This window comes from Podarcis erhardii, assembly GCF_964252035.2.
Source record: "Podarcis erhardii genome assembly, chromosome: 9".
Taxonomy (NCBI): Eukaryota; Metazoa; Chordata; class Lepidosauria; order Squamata; family Lacertidae; genus Podarcis; species Podarcis erhardii.
In genome coordinates this window covers 25,681,948-25,697,195 of record NC_138512.1, presented here as the reverse complement: position 1 = coordinate 25,697,195, position 15,248 = coordinate 25,681,948, and the positions used below count along the sequence as shown (strand labels likewise).

General features: G+C 42.3%; 1 protein-coding gene across 1 annotated transcript in view; it reads right to left on the bottom strand.

The window, feature by feature from the left end:
- KDR (kinase insert domain receptor) overlaps nucleotides 1-15,248 on the bottom strand; it is a 54,934-nt gene that overhangs the window by 25,369 nt on the left and 14,317 nt on the right. The window contains exons 6-15 of the mRNA XM_081875632.1: nucleotides 15,043-15,197; nucleotides 13,903-14,077; nucleotides 12,936-13,047; nucleotides 12,259-12,422; nucleotides 10,047-10,203; nucleotides 6,460-6,583; nucleotides 5,032-5,140; nucleotides 3,055-3,399; nucleotides 2,565-2,711; nucleotides 1,057-1,188 (exon numbers count right to left, since the gene is read on the bottom strand). Of these exons, the coding sequence (XP_081731758.1) occupies nucleotides 1,057-1,188; nucleotides 2,565-2,711; nucleotides 3,055-3,399; nucleotides 5,032-5,140; nucleotides 6,460-6,583; nucleotides 10,047-10,203; nucleotides 12,259-12,422; nucleotides 12,936-13,047; nucleotides 13,903-14,077; nucleotides 15,043-15,197 (1,620 nt within the window). The remainder of the gene's footprint in view (nucleotides 1-1,056; nucleotides 1,189-2,564; nucleotides 2,712-3,054; nucleotides 3,400-5,031; nucleotides 5,141-6,459; nucleotides 6,584-10,046; nucleotides 10,204-12,258; nucleotides 12,423-12,935; nucleotides 13,048-13,902; nucleotides 14,078-15,042; nucleotides 15,198-15,248) is intronic.

Below are 15,248 nucleotides of genomic sequence, written 5' to 3'. Positions count from 1 at the left end.
CAACATCAAAAGAACTCATTTCTACCATGAAGTTCACTCTTCACCCCATGGCTGTATATTTCAGCTCTTCCATCACGCAATCTGTGCCTCACGTTGGTTTATTGTTTTAACATCAATCGAAAGCCTGCGATGAGGCAGGTGATAAATTCCCTCATTCGAATCACTCTCTCACAATCACGTTTCAATTTCTACAAGCCAAAGTAGGCTACGCTCCAGCAAGTCATGTTTGTTGGATAACCGAAAGAACGTATTTACATGGAGGCCTATTTACAGGCACTTTCCATCCCACAAAAAAAAAAAAAAAAAAAAAAATGTCACATGGCACATCACTTCAATATCCTGCTGCGGACTGTAAGAATAACAGGATATAGCTTTGGATTGCTTGGTTAAAATAAAAATAAAAACAAAACCCTCAGCAGGTCATCACGCTGGGGCAAGGTTTCTTTCACTAGCTGACAACTCTTTTTTAAAAAAATATGTGTCTAAGGGTGGCTTGTTAATATGCAAAACAAGAAATTTGATCAGAGATTTTAACAGAAGGGTGAGATCTTTGATGAGTGAATGTGATTCAGTGGAAATATTTATTTTAGGGGGACCACTTACACATATGACTGCTCCCACAATTTACTTCAATGAAGTCAAAGGAGCCACTCAGATATCTTGTTGCGGTCCATTCGGTCTACCTAGCATCCTCCTAGTCTTTTCTATTTGGATTTTGACACTTCAGCTTATTTGTTTCTTGGCTACCACACAGTTTCTAGTCTCCCTGACTGGTCTACAGTTCTTACAAACTTATTTCCCTTCAGCCCTGATTCCACTCAACAAACCATGTAGGTCTCAGTGAGCTCAATGGTTTTCTGCAAGAAGAGCTTGCAACATATATTTACATTTAAACCGGGAGGGAAAGGACTATCGAGACCCTGCAGTAACTGATTTTCTGCATCAACTAGATGATCTCTGAGGTACTATCAAATTTTATGCTTCTATGAGAATGAAATATAAATGGAGCAGAAAGCAACACTTTGCAAAACCCAGAGACCCGTGGTTCATACCAACCTTCTACTTCAAAAAACGCAGCTGCTTTTGAACAGCCCAGGATATTACAAGCATGGCAAGTGTAGAGACCTTCATCTTCCTTCCTCACCCTCCGTATAGTGAGAGTTCTGTTCCCATCTTTCAAAACAATACCTTATTAAAAAAAAAGACACAGATACAAATGTTTCTTTCATTGCCTTTGTTAATTTGACTTGGTCTTTGTTGTTCAGACAAAGACGCCGATAAATGTGGAATTTTGTAAAGGTTTTCTTATCTTTCATGAGGCTTGTACAGAAGCTCTGTATTTTATACACTCCAAACCCCCACTTTGACTCTTCCATCCAGCCATGAGCCTGGTTTAATCTCAACCAGAGCTCACCAGGATTAAGCCCAGAACCTGCTTTCAGTGATAAGGATTAGCCAAACACCCCAATGATAAAGAGGGGAGTTCCTCTGAGAATGTGAGCAAGGAAAGCCTAACCACACATTTTGCATTAGGAAAGGGCTTTCAGATCAAAGGGCATGTCTTCAGCACAGGCAAAAGCTATCTCTCTATATATTCCCTTTGGTTAATTTTACAATGGCTGGATGGAATTTTATTATCAAGGCCGGCCCTACCATTAGACAGTGAGACAACTGCATCAGGTGACAGATGCTGGGGGCCAGCAGTGGCAGCTCCCCGCTTTCCCGAATTCCCCTGATCAGAGGCATTCAGCCCCTAAAGTAGCCTGCTGTCCTCAAGTGCACTGGAGGACATTATGCCATTGCATTATCCCACTGACAGTCCAGGCAGCTGAAATGGGATGGCTGCCTCAGGCAGCCAAATGTATTGTGCCAGCCCTGATCTACCTGCAGAATTCCTCATATCCAGTGCACTTATAAAGCTCTCTAAGAACCAAAGAAAAGCCTTGCTGGACCTACCAAACCCAGCTCTGTTTCTTATGATGGCCAACCAAATGCCCATGGGAAACCCAAAATCAGAATAGGAGGGCAATGGTCCTCTCCCACTGTTATTCTGGGATGCAGAGGCATGATGCATCTGATCCTCAAAACAGTATAGGGCCAGGGCGGCTAATATTGAAACGAATGTGCACAGATTGAAGCAGGATGTTTCAAAACCAATCTAAGCAGGTTAGTTGAATGCATGTACAGGGTCCTCCACTGTACACACTGAAGGGTCTGTTGGCAGAATCAGAAACCCTTCCTCTGCTGGGCTCTGAGCACACAGACAGAGCCCTCTGTGCACATAACTGTATGCATGGAGATCTTGCCCAGGCATTCAGCGCATATGTGTAGATTGGGGGCACAGCCTAAAGCCACGCCAATGCTCATTCACCAAAGCAACAGGTATGGTAAAAATAAAGGCTGATAAAAGTAATAGTGTGTCCCACCAAATATGAGGAGCACAGAAAGCACATTATGCAAAATGTACTTCTTGGTCAAGGAATAAATTAGGAATTACAAAATCAATAGAGAAATGTAAAACTAAGCAACAAGGGTTAGCCACAGAACAGAACACTCAGCCTCACCTGAATCTTCAACAAGGGTTACGTTGTTTTTAAACCATGTGATGAGTGGAGAAGGAATTCCATTTGCTACACAAGATACTTCTATAGTTTCACCAATATTTGTTGTTTGATTCTCAGGGTTTCGGGTGATGGCAGGTGCCACTGGTTCTGTTGCGGTGGTGGGGGATAAAAAATTCAGGATTTAAAAATGCAGCTTATGAATTACAATTCTGAAGCAGCTGGTAAGTCATGGTGCTGTTGGAGCATGAGCTACAAAATGAACATCTATAGCAGATTGGACTTTGCACTTCCCAACTATTATCAAAATACATTTTAAAATGAATTATTTTGAGGGGGAGGAAATACATTTGAATGTTTAAACTAACATTTTTATGCAGATTTCTAAACCTGTAGATTAATCTGGAATTGAGCTATTATGACTAAACTCATAAAAATGAGTTTTTTATGAGTTTAGTCACAATCATGACACAAGAGAGTTTCCATGGGTTACCTTGAATAGCGAGGTGTTTGACAAGGCAGTGCCGTGTTTTGGTCTTTTTGTCCTGGGCTATGCACACATAATCCCCGCTGTCCTGGAGGGAAACATTACGGAGCATGAGTTCCATGGTGATGTTCTCTCCATTGGCTCTCGCAACTGTGGCATTCAGCTTCTGAAGAGCATCCAGGTTCTTGCAGACAGGCAAAGGCAGCCTGCCAAGCCGCACCATGGAAGCGCGAGGACTCAGCTTAAACCAAGTCAGGTTTTCAAAAGTGAACTTGTCTGCCATACACTGCAAGGAGACATTGTGCTTCTCAGTTGGCTGACTCTTAGGCTGAAGGTTAATTTCAAGTCCTCCTGCAAACACAAATGGAGGAACTGGGATCAGTCATGCTGAGAAACATTTTGTATTGAGATGTGCAGCTAACACTTTCATTCTGGAAGCGGCTAGACATCAATTTCCAGCTCATTACTATATTTATTTTAATTGTGTCTATACTGTTTGATCATCAAAAACTCTAAGCGGTTTTCTTAAAGCAATATAAAATAGACATTAAACTACCAATAAAATCAGATGCTAAAAAGAAGATGAGCTAAAAACTAATAATCTAAATATAAGTAAAATCAACCATTTTTAAAGGATATGCATAATAAAAAAAATGGCAATCAATGAAAACAATACAGTGAATGAATCTTCACAATGTGAATTGCCTAATATGATTGGTTTGTATTGGTGCTGACACAAAGCAATCCAAACTCAAAATAAAAAATACCTGCTAACAGAATGCCCACTGATTGTCATTTGGAAAAGACTGATTGATTGAATCAAATGTTCAGGAAATATAACATTCTCCTCTGTACTCATTAATGAATAGTGTAGTACCCAAAACAGTCGAAATGGATTTGCCCTTCCACCAAGTGTTTGTGAGAAGACTACATGTAAAGACAGACAACCACATACTTCTAATCAGGCTCCACCCCTTGGTAACTCCAATCATCAGATCTTTCCTACCTCACACAAAGGCCTGGTATGAACGCAACAATAAGCAATGTCTGGGGATCGTCCATCCTGCTCTCCTCTTTTAACCCATGAGGAGATGGGAAGCTTTTGGTTCTCATTTCAATGAACCACAGTTAATAGCACTCTACCTCTGAACTCTAAACTGTGTTAAACCTTAACTATGGTTAGTTAAGACTAACTGTCTGAGTTTGGATATGAGTTAGTTTGTCTGAGTTAGGATATGATACCTAACTGTGGCTGTTTTAAAACAGATGTGAAAGCTTCCAAACTCCTTTTCTTGGCCACACCAGAGTAGTAAAGGGGAGAAGGGGATTGCATGAGCATGAGTTTTGCTGCTGATCGTTTCCATAACAATAAACTCTGACTTATCATTCTGTCCAAAGTGGGCAGTGAGTGACTGAACTCCTCTCTGGGGAGAAAGGGGCAACTGGATCCATGGTCAGCACTGACTATAGCATTCCTGGACTTGACAGTATATCAGAGATACTGGTTGGGTTAGATCCAATCCTGTTCTACCTCTGCATCTGTACCATGGATAATTTAGGAGTAAAAATCGGTTTCCAATCCTGGATTACTCTCACTGAAGTTACGCCAGCTTTAACATGATGGCTCATATAAAAGCACCGTTTTCTGTTTTGCCACATCAAAAGCATAATTTTAGTTGACGTTTCACATTTCACAATCAGAATAGGAAGTGAGTGCTCTAAGTTCGGTTTCCATCTTAAAAGAGTAAAAATGATCCTAAAGACAAACAGCACTTCCACAGAACCATTCTAGGATATCATTATTTTTAAAGGAAATCATAAATAGCACAAGTTTCAAAAGAAAATCTAGTGCAAACGTTGAACATCCCTGCACATATCCTAGCCATCTTACATATATTTAGGAGACATTTTTATTTTCCTGCAGCATTAATGAAACACATATCCATTTTGCAAACGGCAACACATTCATTGAGCTATACTTACTGGTAACATGAAAGGAAATGACCCTCTCGCCTTCTCCAACTTTGTTACTAGCCACACATCTGTACAAAGCAGATACATTTGCTGCTTGAATTGTGAGGGTGCTTACAGTCTACAAGAGAACAAGTCGAGCCATTACATACCTCACAGGCACTAAATGATTTGGTTAAATCTCACACAGTAAGTCAGCCGAATACATCACCATGGAGCTATAGGCTATCGTGTCCCAAGGCAACACAGCCAAACCATTGTTTTAGGTATCTGAAGCTTCCTTGCCCAGCTGGTTACCCATTTTGGCAAACAAAAATGAAACTGTTTAACCTCCCTAAACCATCTTCCTACAATGGCCAACACAGATCTTGTTGTCAGTACAGATATTGAACCAAGTAAAACTGAAAATAGACAACTTTCTCCAGCATTCTTTCTGTGATATGATGGTCATCACTAAGCTTATTTATACCAAAGTCTTCAACAAAATGTACTGCCTTCTTAGGATTTCAGCCATAAACGTCAGCCCTAATCACACTTAGGGGGAGGTCTGTAAGTTCACTGGTAGAGGATTTGCTTTGCATGAAAAAGCTCCCAGGGTGAATCCCAGGCATCTTCAGATAGGACAGGGAAGTCCTGGAGAGCCACTGCCAATCAATGTGAACAATACTGAGCTAGATAGACCAATGGTCTAACTCAGTATATGGCAGCTTCCCATGTTCCTTGAGGGTTCTTAATTCACTCACAGGAGCACAGACAGAGCAGGAAAAGAAAAGGAGCAAAGCAGCTGCAATCTCCTATTCAGGAACCACCACTTTCACACTGTCATACTTTGCCTTAGCATTACATGTGTGAGCCTGGTCAATGGGAAGAGGCCTAGGATTGTGCTGTTAAGTCTTCCAAGGAAGGGTCAAATGCCGTTTATCATAGTTTCGCATGCCGTAAGCTGCAGTTAAATCACTTTGAAATCCCTCCTGCCATGATTTAAACATTTCCACCTCCGAAGGCTTTTATAATTTGCAATTCTAATTCTAATTTGTAATTGTATTTACCTTGTCTTCCCCCAATTTGTTTGCTCATTTTTATCGTGCATTTCAAAGCATGTGTCTGTGTCGACACATTTTAGGGATTTATATTAAAATATTACAGGTGCAATCCTCTGCATGCTTACTTGTGAACAAGTTCCACTGAACTTAATGGGATGTACTTCGGAGTAAATACACACAAGATCACGAGGTATGCCACTATCAGTCCCATTTTACAGGTGAAAAATTGAGGCTGAAAGAGAGAACCTGAGGCCACCTTGACATATAACAGGGCTTGGATTTACACCAAGTCTCCATTGTCCAAGTCTCCCTCACTGGACCACACGGCTCTCAGTTTCATGACCACACTCCTTCATATTCTGTATTTCAAACACGAGCTAGATAATGACGGCCTCACCTTCATTTTCCCTGCAATAGCGACAAACTGTGTTTTTTCTGTTTCAATTCGATTTCCACCTCTTCTGTCGTTTATGTCTTTCCACTTCTTACAGGCGTAAGGATTGTTCCCCAGTCCAGCTTGGCTGAGTGGAAAAGAACACATAAACAAACACGACCCTTCAAGTTTCCGTTCGTTCGTATCGTCAAATGCCCAAGATGTATGCCCATAAGGTAGAGACAGGTACATCGGGCACCAGGACAGAACTTTCTGATACTGTAGGCTTGGATTACAGGCCACTAGACTCCCTATGAAAGCTGTGAAGGAGGAGTGAGAAATGAACATCAGTCCCTCTTATATTGAACTCAGGTGGCTGAGTGTCAACAAGACAGGAGCCATAACGGAGCTGATAAGAAATAAGAGGGGTAGATCAGCATGGTAGGTGAACTCTGGAGTAAGCAACAAAGGGAGTACCATACTCAAAAAGAACAGCGAATTGAGGCCTTAGCTAGACCAGTGGCTTCCTAGGACCATGGACTGTTGAGTGTCCATTTGAAAAGAAAACCCCCCAACTGGAGGAAGGGTGATTCCCATCTAGCTTCAAGTGGTGGGTCGGGACCCATTAGCCAGTCACAGCGTGATGCAGGAACATTAGTTTACTATGGAAGAATATTAAGAAATGGGTCCCCAAATACATGTTTGGGTTAAAAGTGCATCCTGGGTCTTAAAAGGTTGAAGCTACCTGCTTACAATGTCTTGAAGGAGGGCCCAGGCTGGCTGGCCAGCCTCCTGAACAGAAGTTCTTCTACTCAGGAGGAGATGATACACCGCAACTTTTTGTTGCATATCCGATTTGTAATAAAGAAGATATCAAACTACATATATACTCAGCCTCCCAAGATGTTGCTGCTGGCATAAGAATAGAAATTCCCAGTGCCTAGACTAGAGGTAAAGTCCCACATGAGACCACTAACTAGGTCAACTCAATCAGGATACTGATGGGAGGGCAAGAAGCTATTCTGGAAACAAACGTCGATTCATAACTTTGACCATTTGAGTTGATTCCGTTCTAAAGGCAGACAGAGAGCAGCAGAGAAATTACTGGATTCCTTAAAGTATTTCTTTAGGATTCTGGGCCTTGTGCAGGAAATAACTAGCACCAAAGGAAGAAGATAGTGGAAGTCATTTTTTAAAACAACAACAGGAAAGCTGACTCCTTTTTCTTTCTTTCTTGAAAAAATAATAATAATCCGAAAGGAAGTCTGGCCTTGTGTGAAGCTCAGATAAGGGAAGTGGAATGGCCCTTGGTCAGAAGCTCTTTCTATCATCCCCAACATCAATCAAGGCACTTCCTCTGAGATGCCCTTTCACAGAGATAAGGCACAGTGTCAAATTCAGCAGTGGGTCGCCATAAGGGAAATCAGAGAAAGAAAACAGACAGATTTGTCACGAGTACAAACAACAACAACAAAATTGCGAGTTAGCTGTTGTCCAGAGTTAAAACCCTATACTGCATAAATACAATTGACAGTAATCCTATAGACACTTACCTGGGACTAAGTCCCAGGGAGCTTAATTACTTCAGAGTACACACATATATATGATTACACTATTAACTAGAATGTAGCCAGACCCTCCAAGTGTCCCTGTTTTCCAGGGATGTCCCAGATTTACAGAAGCCGTCCCGGTTTATGATTTGATCCCAGAATGTCCCACTTTTCCTTAAGATGTCCCAATTTTCAATGGAGAAATGTTGGAGGATATGGAGTTATCCAACCTCTGAGCCGTCTGAAGGCAATCCTGTATAGGGAAGGTTTTTTAAAATGTTTATATATATGTTGGAAGCGGCCCAGAGTGGCTGGGGAAACCCAGTAAGATGTGTGGGGTATAAATAGTAAAATTTTAATTATGGAATGGGACATCCCTATTTTCATCAGAGAAATGTTGGAGGGTTTGCCATAGCCCAGGAGGACTGTGGGTAAAAGCGTAAGAGTTCTGCTTATTAAATGCTAACAGCATTGCTCAGGAACTCTAAGAAGCCACACACAAAAATCAGTGTAGAAATAAATGCTTAACAATAGTAGAGTTTTGAAAGGTTCAGCCTGCCATCTTGATTCAAAATGGTTTCCCATTGTATCCAAACAGACAACAATCCACTCCTTGATCTCAGGAACCATCATGCAAAATTTGGTTATGATATCATAAGAAGTGTCCAAACACACAGGGAACAAACAACTTTCCTAAATATTTAGTAGCTTTTTATCTTTTTAAAACAATTGTTTTGTGGCGTTTATACTGTCAGCCATCTTGAGCAACTTTGTACAGAAGGCTGGGATATATATATATAGCTCAGCTTAAAACAAGCAAACAAATAATCCTAACAGTGCACTAAGCCATTCGTTAAAAATAATACTTCCCAAACTTAACAGAGAAGCGTGTGATAGATAGATACACATTTAGAGACTCCTATGATGCATGTTTTGCCCTTGAGAGTGAAAATATTTGGGTGTTTAGCTGCCTGTGTTGCTGGAACCAATTCCCAAGTGCTTCACATTCACAGAGTCATAACAGAGCTGGAGGAAGTTGTGTCGACTGCCAGGAAGGGGTGGAAATGAATATTTTTATACAGCCTCTGCTCTTCCTCCAGTCTAGCCCAAAGTTAGGTTTTACTTTCCCGCTTCACTGCACCAAAGAGCTATTTCAGTGAATAAGGTACAGCAAAATAAATTGAAAGAAACATCTTTGGCCAGAAGTCAGGGCTGTGTGCATTCTAGGGATGAGGATAAATAGGAGGTGAGAGTTTGGATTTCACCAGACACTGTGGTTAGGGTGAAACCTGAAGCAGATGAAAGAAGAGGCTCGCTAAAGAAGGGAAATGAAGAATGCACCAATCCAACACTCACTGTGACTTGCTTACCTAGCTAGAAACCATGATATCCTTTCATGTCTGAATTAGGCTGCTGATGCAGCTAACAATGCCCAATGAAATTTGGGGAGCCAGAGATGGGTCTGATAACACTGCCAGTGCTTCTCAGAGATTTCTGATTTGGCATACAGATAGCATTACAAGAGAGAGCACTCCCAGCTGATCTTATGGATTGTTATAAAGGGATAAGGCAGCCTCTTTGGCATACTGGATCCAAACCAGGAAAAATAGATACTAAAGTAAGGTAAAGGGACCCCTGACCACTAGGTCCAGTCGTGGCCGACTCTGGGGTTGCGGCGCTCATCTTGCTTTATTGGCCGAGGGAGCTGGCGTACAGCTTCTGAGTCATGTGGCCAGCATGACTAAGCCGCTTCTGGCGAACCAGAGCAGCGCACGGAAACGCTGTTTACCTTCCCGCCGGAGCAGTACCTATTTATCTACTTGAACTTTGACGCGCTTTCGAACTGCTAGGTTGGCAGGAGAAGGGACCAAACAACGGGAGCTCACCCCGTCGCGGGGATTCGAACCACCAACCTTCTGATTGGCAAGTCCTAGGCTCTGTGGTTTAACCCACAGCGCCACCTGCGTCCCTTAGATACTAAAGTAGTTGGACCCTTTTTAGAGAGTCTCCAAGCAATACCAACTTTAGGGTTGAATCAATGGCAAGTCGTGTTGTACTTACTGTGGGTTGAAAGTACATTCTTCCTCAAACTGCCAGTACCACTGAATCCTGGCCACGGCTGGAACAGCGTAGACTGTACATGTTATGGCTTGGGTGGAACCATACTTATATGAATCCACAGGGGCTAGAAGGGCATTCTCTCCAATTTGAGGTGGAACTGCAGGAGGAAAGGATAGGCAATTACATTTGTGGGTTCCGGCAATCACCAGTGATTCACAGTGAGCAGTTACGAAAGAAGGGAAGGGTATTCTTCAAAACACAGGACACAAAACTACCATCACTGTTTGACAATAACCCAAGGGATAAAGGTAAAGGTAAGGGGACACCTGACTATTAGGGCCAGTCGTGACCAATTCTGGGGTTGCAGCACTCATCTCACTTTATTGGCGGAGGGGTACCTTCCCGATGGAGCTGTACCTATTTATCTACTTGCACTTTGGCGTGCTTTCGGACTGCTAGGTTGGCAGGAGCAAGGACCGAGCAACGAGAGCTCACCCCGTCACGGGGATTCAAACCACCAACCTTCTGATTGGCAAGCCCTAGGCTCTGTGGTTTAGACCACATCACCACCCACGTGCCTATAACCCAAGGGATACTATTGTGCTAAAAAAAAAAAAATTGATACTTTTGATGCAGCAGGCAGAAATATTTCCTGAGCAGCCAAATGAAGGGGGAATTTGAGGAGGTGAGGCTGAATGGGGCAGTTGGGGGGTGTCAGGAAGGATGGGCGAGACGCAGGAGGACAGCAGGGGAAGGACACGCGATGTGCGGAAGTCAGGGAGAGCAACGAAGACAGGAAAAGAGCAGGACACAAAGACAACTCCTACATACACACAGAGTGCGATGGAAAAAATAATCTTTTTGTGAAACAACTGGATAATCAAAAGTCTTCCAAATAAATAAACTGAGGTGGATGTTGGAGTCAAGCAAAATAAGCGCAATGAATGGCAGCCCACCTGCGGTTTGAGAGACCAACAGCTTTTGTTGCCTGTCTGAGGCAACACAAAGAGAGGTGTGGTGAAAAAATAGAATAACAGAAGGCTTACTGAGTCAATGCTTTGGCACCCAACACTACTGCCAATGTGCTACTGGGCACAGTTCAAGGTTCTGCTTTTAGCAACTTGGAACCCAACTTGACCACTGTATCTCTGGCAACTGTGCTCATCAGATGGGGCACTGCTGAGAGTACCAGATGCCCCAGAAGTGTGCTTTAGCTTGTACTAGAAACTGGGATTTTGTGTAGCAGTTCCAGCTCTCAGAAATCAGTTACCAGCCAAAATTAGACAGGTGCCTAGCACAATGTTTAGGCACCCAAATTGATGACTTTTTTGTTGTTGTTCAGAAGAGCTTTCTCTGAGGTGCAAACTGTGTAGTTTCTAGAAGATCAATTTTACATCTGACAATTTTTTTTTTGCTGTTTTCAGAGTTTGTTTAACAGATTAGAGTTTAAGTTTCTGGGTTTTTATTCCGTTCCGTATACCACGTATACTGCTTTGGTAGATTTGGCCTGTGAAGTGGGGCTATAAATGTGTTTAAGAAATAAATGAAACTGGATTGCTGTGTTTAGAACCACTCTAGAAAATGTGTTAATGGGATGGTTATTTTAATATATATGTATGTTGCTGTTCCCCCTCCCCCAGGCGGGGAAGAGGGGGGAAATTGGTTCGCTCTGAACTTTAATGCAAATCTACCTAATTCCCACTTCCCCAAACAATGTGTGAACCAAAGCACCACTATTCTTTGAAATTCACACTTCTCCACACCACACCCCTCCAAAAAGGTAGGAAAATCCTATTAGGATTACTAATGCACAAAAAATGTATTTACTTGGGAAAATAGCATACAAAAATTCTTTGCATTAGAGGAAATTGCTTAGGGAAAAATGAATTAGAAAAAATTGCATGCAAAAATTGTATATTAAGGGAAATGCATGCCAAACAAATGATTGGGGGTGGGGGAGAAACAGAGAGAAATCAAAATTAAGAGCTGCATCCATCTCTGCCTTAGGGTAATAATGATTGGCAGCCACAGCTCTGTATTCCAAGGGGCACCATTCCAACTTTTTGACCTATCAAGACATGCACATAAAAGCCACTCCCCACAGCACCTGATATAAACAGAGCAGGCCCACACATTGGCAGCTTGTCACTGACTTCAGTGGACGAAGACTTTCCCTCTGAAGAAAACAAGGATTTAGGAGAGATGAATTTACCATTCACAACCAGATGAAAGGTGTGCTTCTCTTGCTCTTTGTTAATGGGATTGGTCAGAATGATGGTATAATTCCCAGCATCTCTCTCGCTCACTTCGGTGATTGTCAAGGAGTAACCAAGTTTAAGAGTTCGGTTTGCAGCTATGGGTTTTCCGTTTTTATACCTGCAAACAAACAAACAAGCAAAGACGTAAGTGTTTACTTGGCGGGCTTTAAAAAATAGAATGCAATTAGGCAGAATAGATTTACTGAATTATTTCATCATAAGAATACTTGCCCACTCTTCATAAGGTTCCAGGCGTGAGTTACAGAATTATTAAATAGGGTTACAAAAACATACAAAACAATTACAATTATAAAAACCAGTAAGCTCCATAAAACCATTATAATAAGCAAACAGTATAGAGTCATCAAAAGGAGGTGGATCCCAGAAAGCTAAATATCTTAACTATCAAAGGTCAGGTTAAAAGCCTCTGTCGATATCCTACATTTTTTTCTGGAGATCTCAGGGATAAAGTATCAAAGAAACTCTTGATTGTAAAAACAAACAAAAAACCTTCAAAGCAGTTGTATAAGTAGCATTCTGCAAAGCAGTGTCTTCTTCTGGACAATGTATATCCAGAGGCATTATACAATTTTGGCTCTCTTGTTATAGATAAACCTGCTCCAATTCTTACCATTTTGCATCTGGAGGTGGGTACCCTTTGAATATCACAGGAATCTTAGCCAGCTCGTTCAGTCTTGTCTCCACCAAAGATTGCATTCTGCCCGTAACAATGAAAGGTTTTTCTGTCGGAATTTAAGAAGGCAGCAAGAGTTTTTAGATAGCAGATTTCTTCTTTTCCAGAAGTAGAGGTTTTCTTATTGTATGTAGATTTTTTTTAAAAAAAAAATGAGACTAATGGCAACATCTATTGAACAAGAGGAACCTTCTGTACTCTGGAAGCCAGAGTACAGAAATTTGGGTCTGCTTCTCCTGTTCATTTCAACCATGCGTGGCAGCAGTGAAAACAATAGTTGGCTGAATAAAGGTGAATAAACAGGGATTGGCTTCAATTGGAAAATGACCACCGATTGTTCCTTTGCAACTATGGCCTTGCCTGCCACACATTAGGTGTGCATGGCTGTCAGTGGGATGGTCTGGTGGACTAACTTGACCCAATGGACAGGGGTTCTCCCTGCTGAGCCTATAGGATTGTACTTTACATCTCCATTGTTTCCAGCTCATTCTCCTCCAAAAACAAAGCAGCGTAATTATAAAAGATTGAGGAAATCCTTGGACTTTGGTTTAATAGCTATCTCAATCAGCATAGTGGTCCTGCTCACCTCAGGTCAGCTGTGTCACCTACTGTTTACCAAGAGGCAGAAGGGGAGGCTAGCAATTTCAGCACAGTGCAAACACACCAGCAGAGCCAATCTGGTGCTCCCGCCAACGTGTTTGCACCGCATCGACCTTGCTGTCAACTCATCCCCTCCTCTTCTACCTGCCAGCAGCGACTCAACCAGCTAGCGATCAGGCAAGTGTTGTCACCCCAACATGTCGGTTTTTACTGGTCTTGATTTTACTGTGGTTTATTTAAATCAGAGTCTCTTCTCCCTCAGAATCTTCTTTGCACAAGTATCAAATCCAGGGGGATGCCTTACCGTGGACGATGACATAAATACTGTTTTCCTTAGTCATACTGCTGCTGGAGGCGGTGCAGCTGTATTGACCGCCATCATTTACGGTCACGTGGTCTATGGTGAGAGTGCTCACAAACGTCTTCTTCACTTCGCTACCAGATGAAGTCTTTGCATCCCTGATTACAACATGGCTTTTCTGTAACGGAGTGCAAAGGGATTGATTTCAACATCACCTCTTTAGCTTCCTCTCACCCATGTAACATAAAATGTAGAGGACTTTTTCTACTTTGAACAGACGGGGTGGACGACAGTGTCTACAGATAGACAGATCTGTAAACAGCTACTCACCCGGGTGAACAAAGATTGTTCCCAGGGGAGTAGGTACGGAAGCTTTTGCAATCTGGATAAAAATGGGTTTCCTGTTGGCATGCCACTAATGATTTATATTGGAAATGCACATCCAGGTGGATTTGCAACACCAGTAACTTTTGTGAACTTACTGCTACCACCATTTGACAACTGTGTAGGAAAATCAGATTTCTGCAGAAGGTACTATGTTTGAACATCGGCACTTGTGGGGAAAAAATGGCCTCAACAGCTATTAAACAACTATGAAACATGTCCTCTTTCGCATTTGGTTGCCCTTATTCTTAGCACCATGTGCTTTTCTGAATATATCTTCTCCAGCACTATGATGGAGCACTATGTTAGTAGGGATTATTGGCTACCCTCAGGAAGGAAAGGAATTCCTAGCATTACTGGTGCCGCTGAGAAGGCAGCAATGGAGGAAGGACGTGAATCAGTCATCCCTGTATGAGTGTGTGGTGGTTGCCAACTGTCTAGCTGTCTCTGGCATGGGTGCAGACTGATGATGTCAACAGAGCAGCTAGCCAGTTACCAACTGCACACTTGCATGGGGCTGGCTGAGGTGCTCCACAGCTTCCATTGAGGAGGGCAGTCATTCCTCCCACCACGATCCTAAGGCAATTCCTACTAGAAAATGATTCAATGACTGCCACTAAGTTACATACAAATCACTCCAAAGTTGGGAGCTCTAATCATTCTTATCCGTGCATTTCTGAGAGCTAGACAGCAACAACGCAAAGGACTAGCAACCCTTTGGGCTTCAATCCATGAGTTTTATCTTTAAAGGGAAGCTACCTTGCTTGCTGTTGTCTTGCTTGATGGGTAGGCCCATTCAAACACAATTGCCACGTTCAGCTCGGTCCTTGCGGTACAGTTTAGCGTTAACTTCTCCCCTGCAGCCAGCTCAACCTGGTGAGGAGGGCTCATAATAAGGTCATGAATTTTATATCCTGGGTAGAAAAGGGAAAAATGAAGGAAGAACAAGTTGAACGAAAGACACA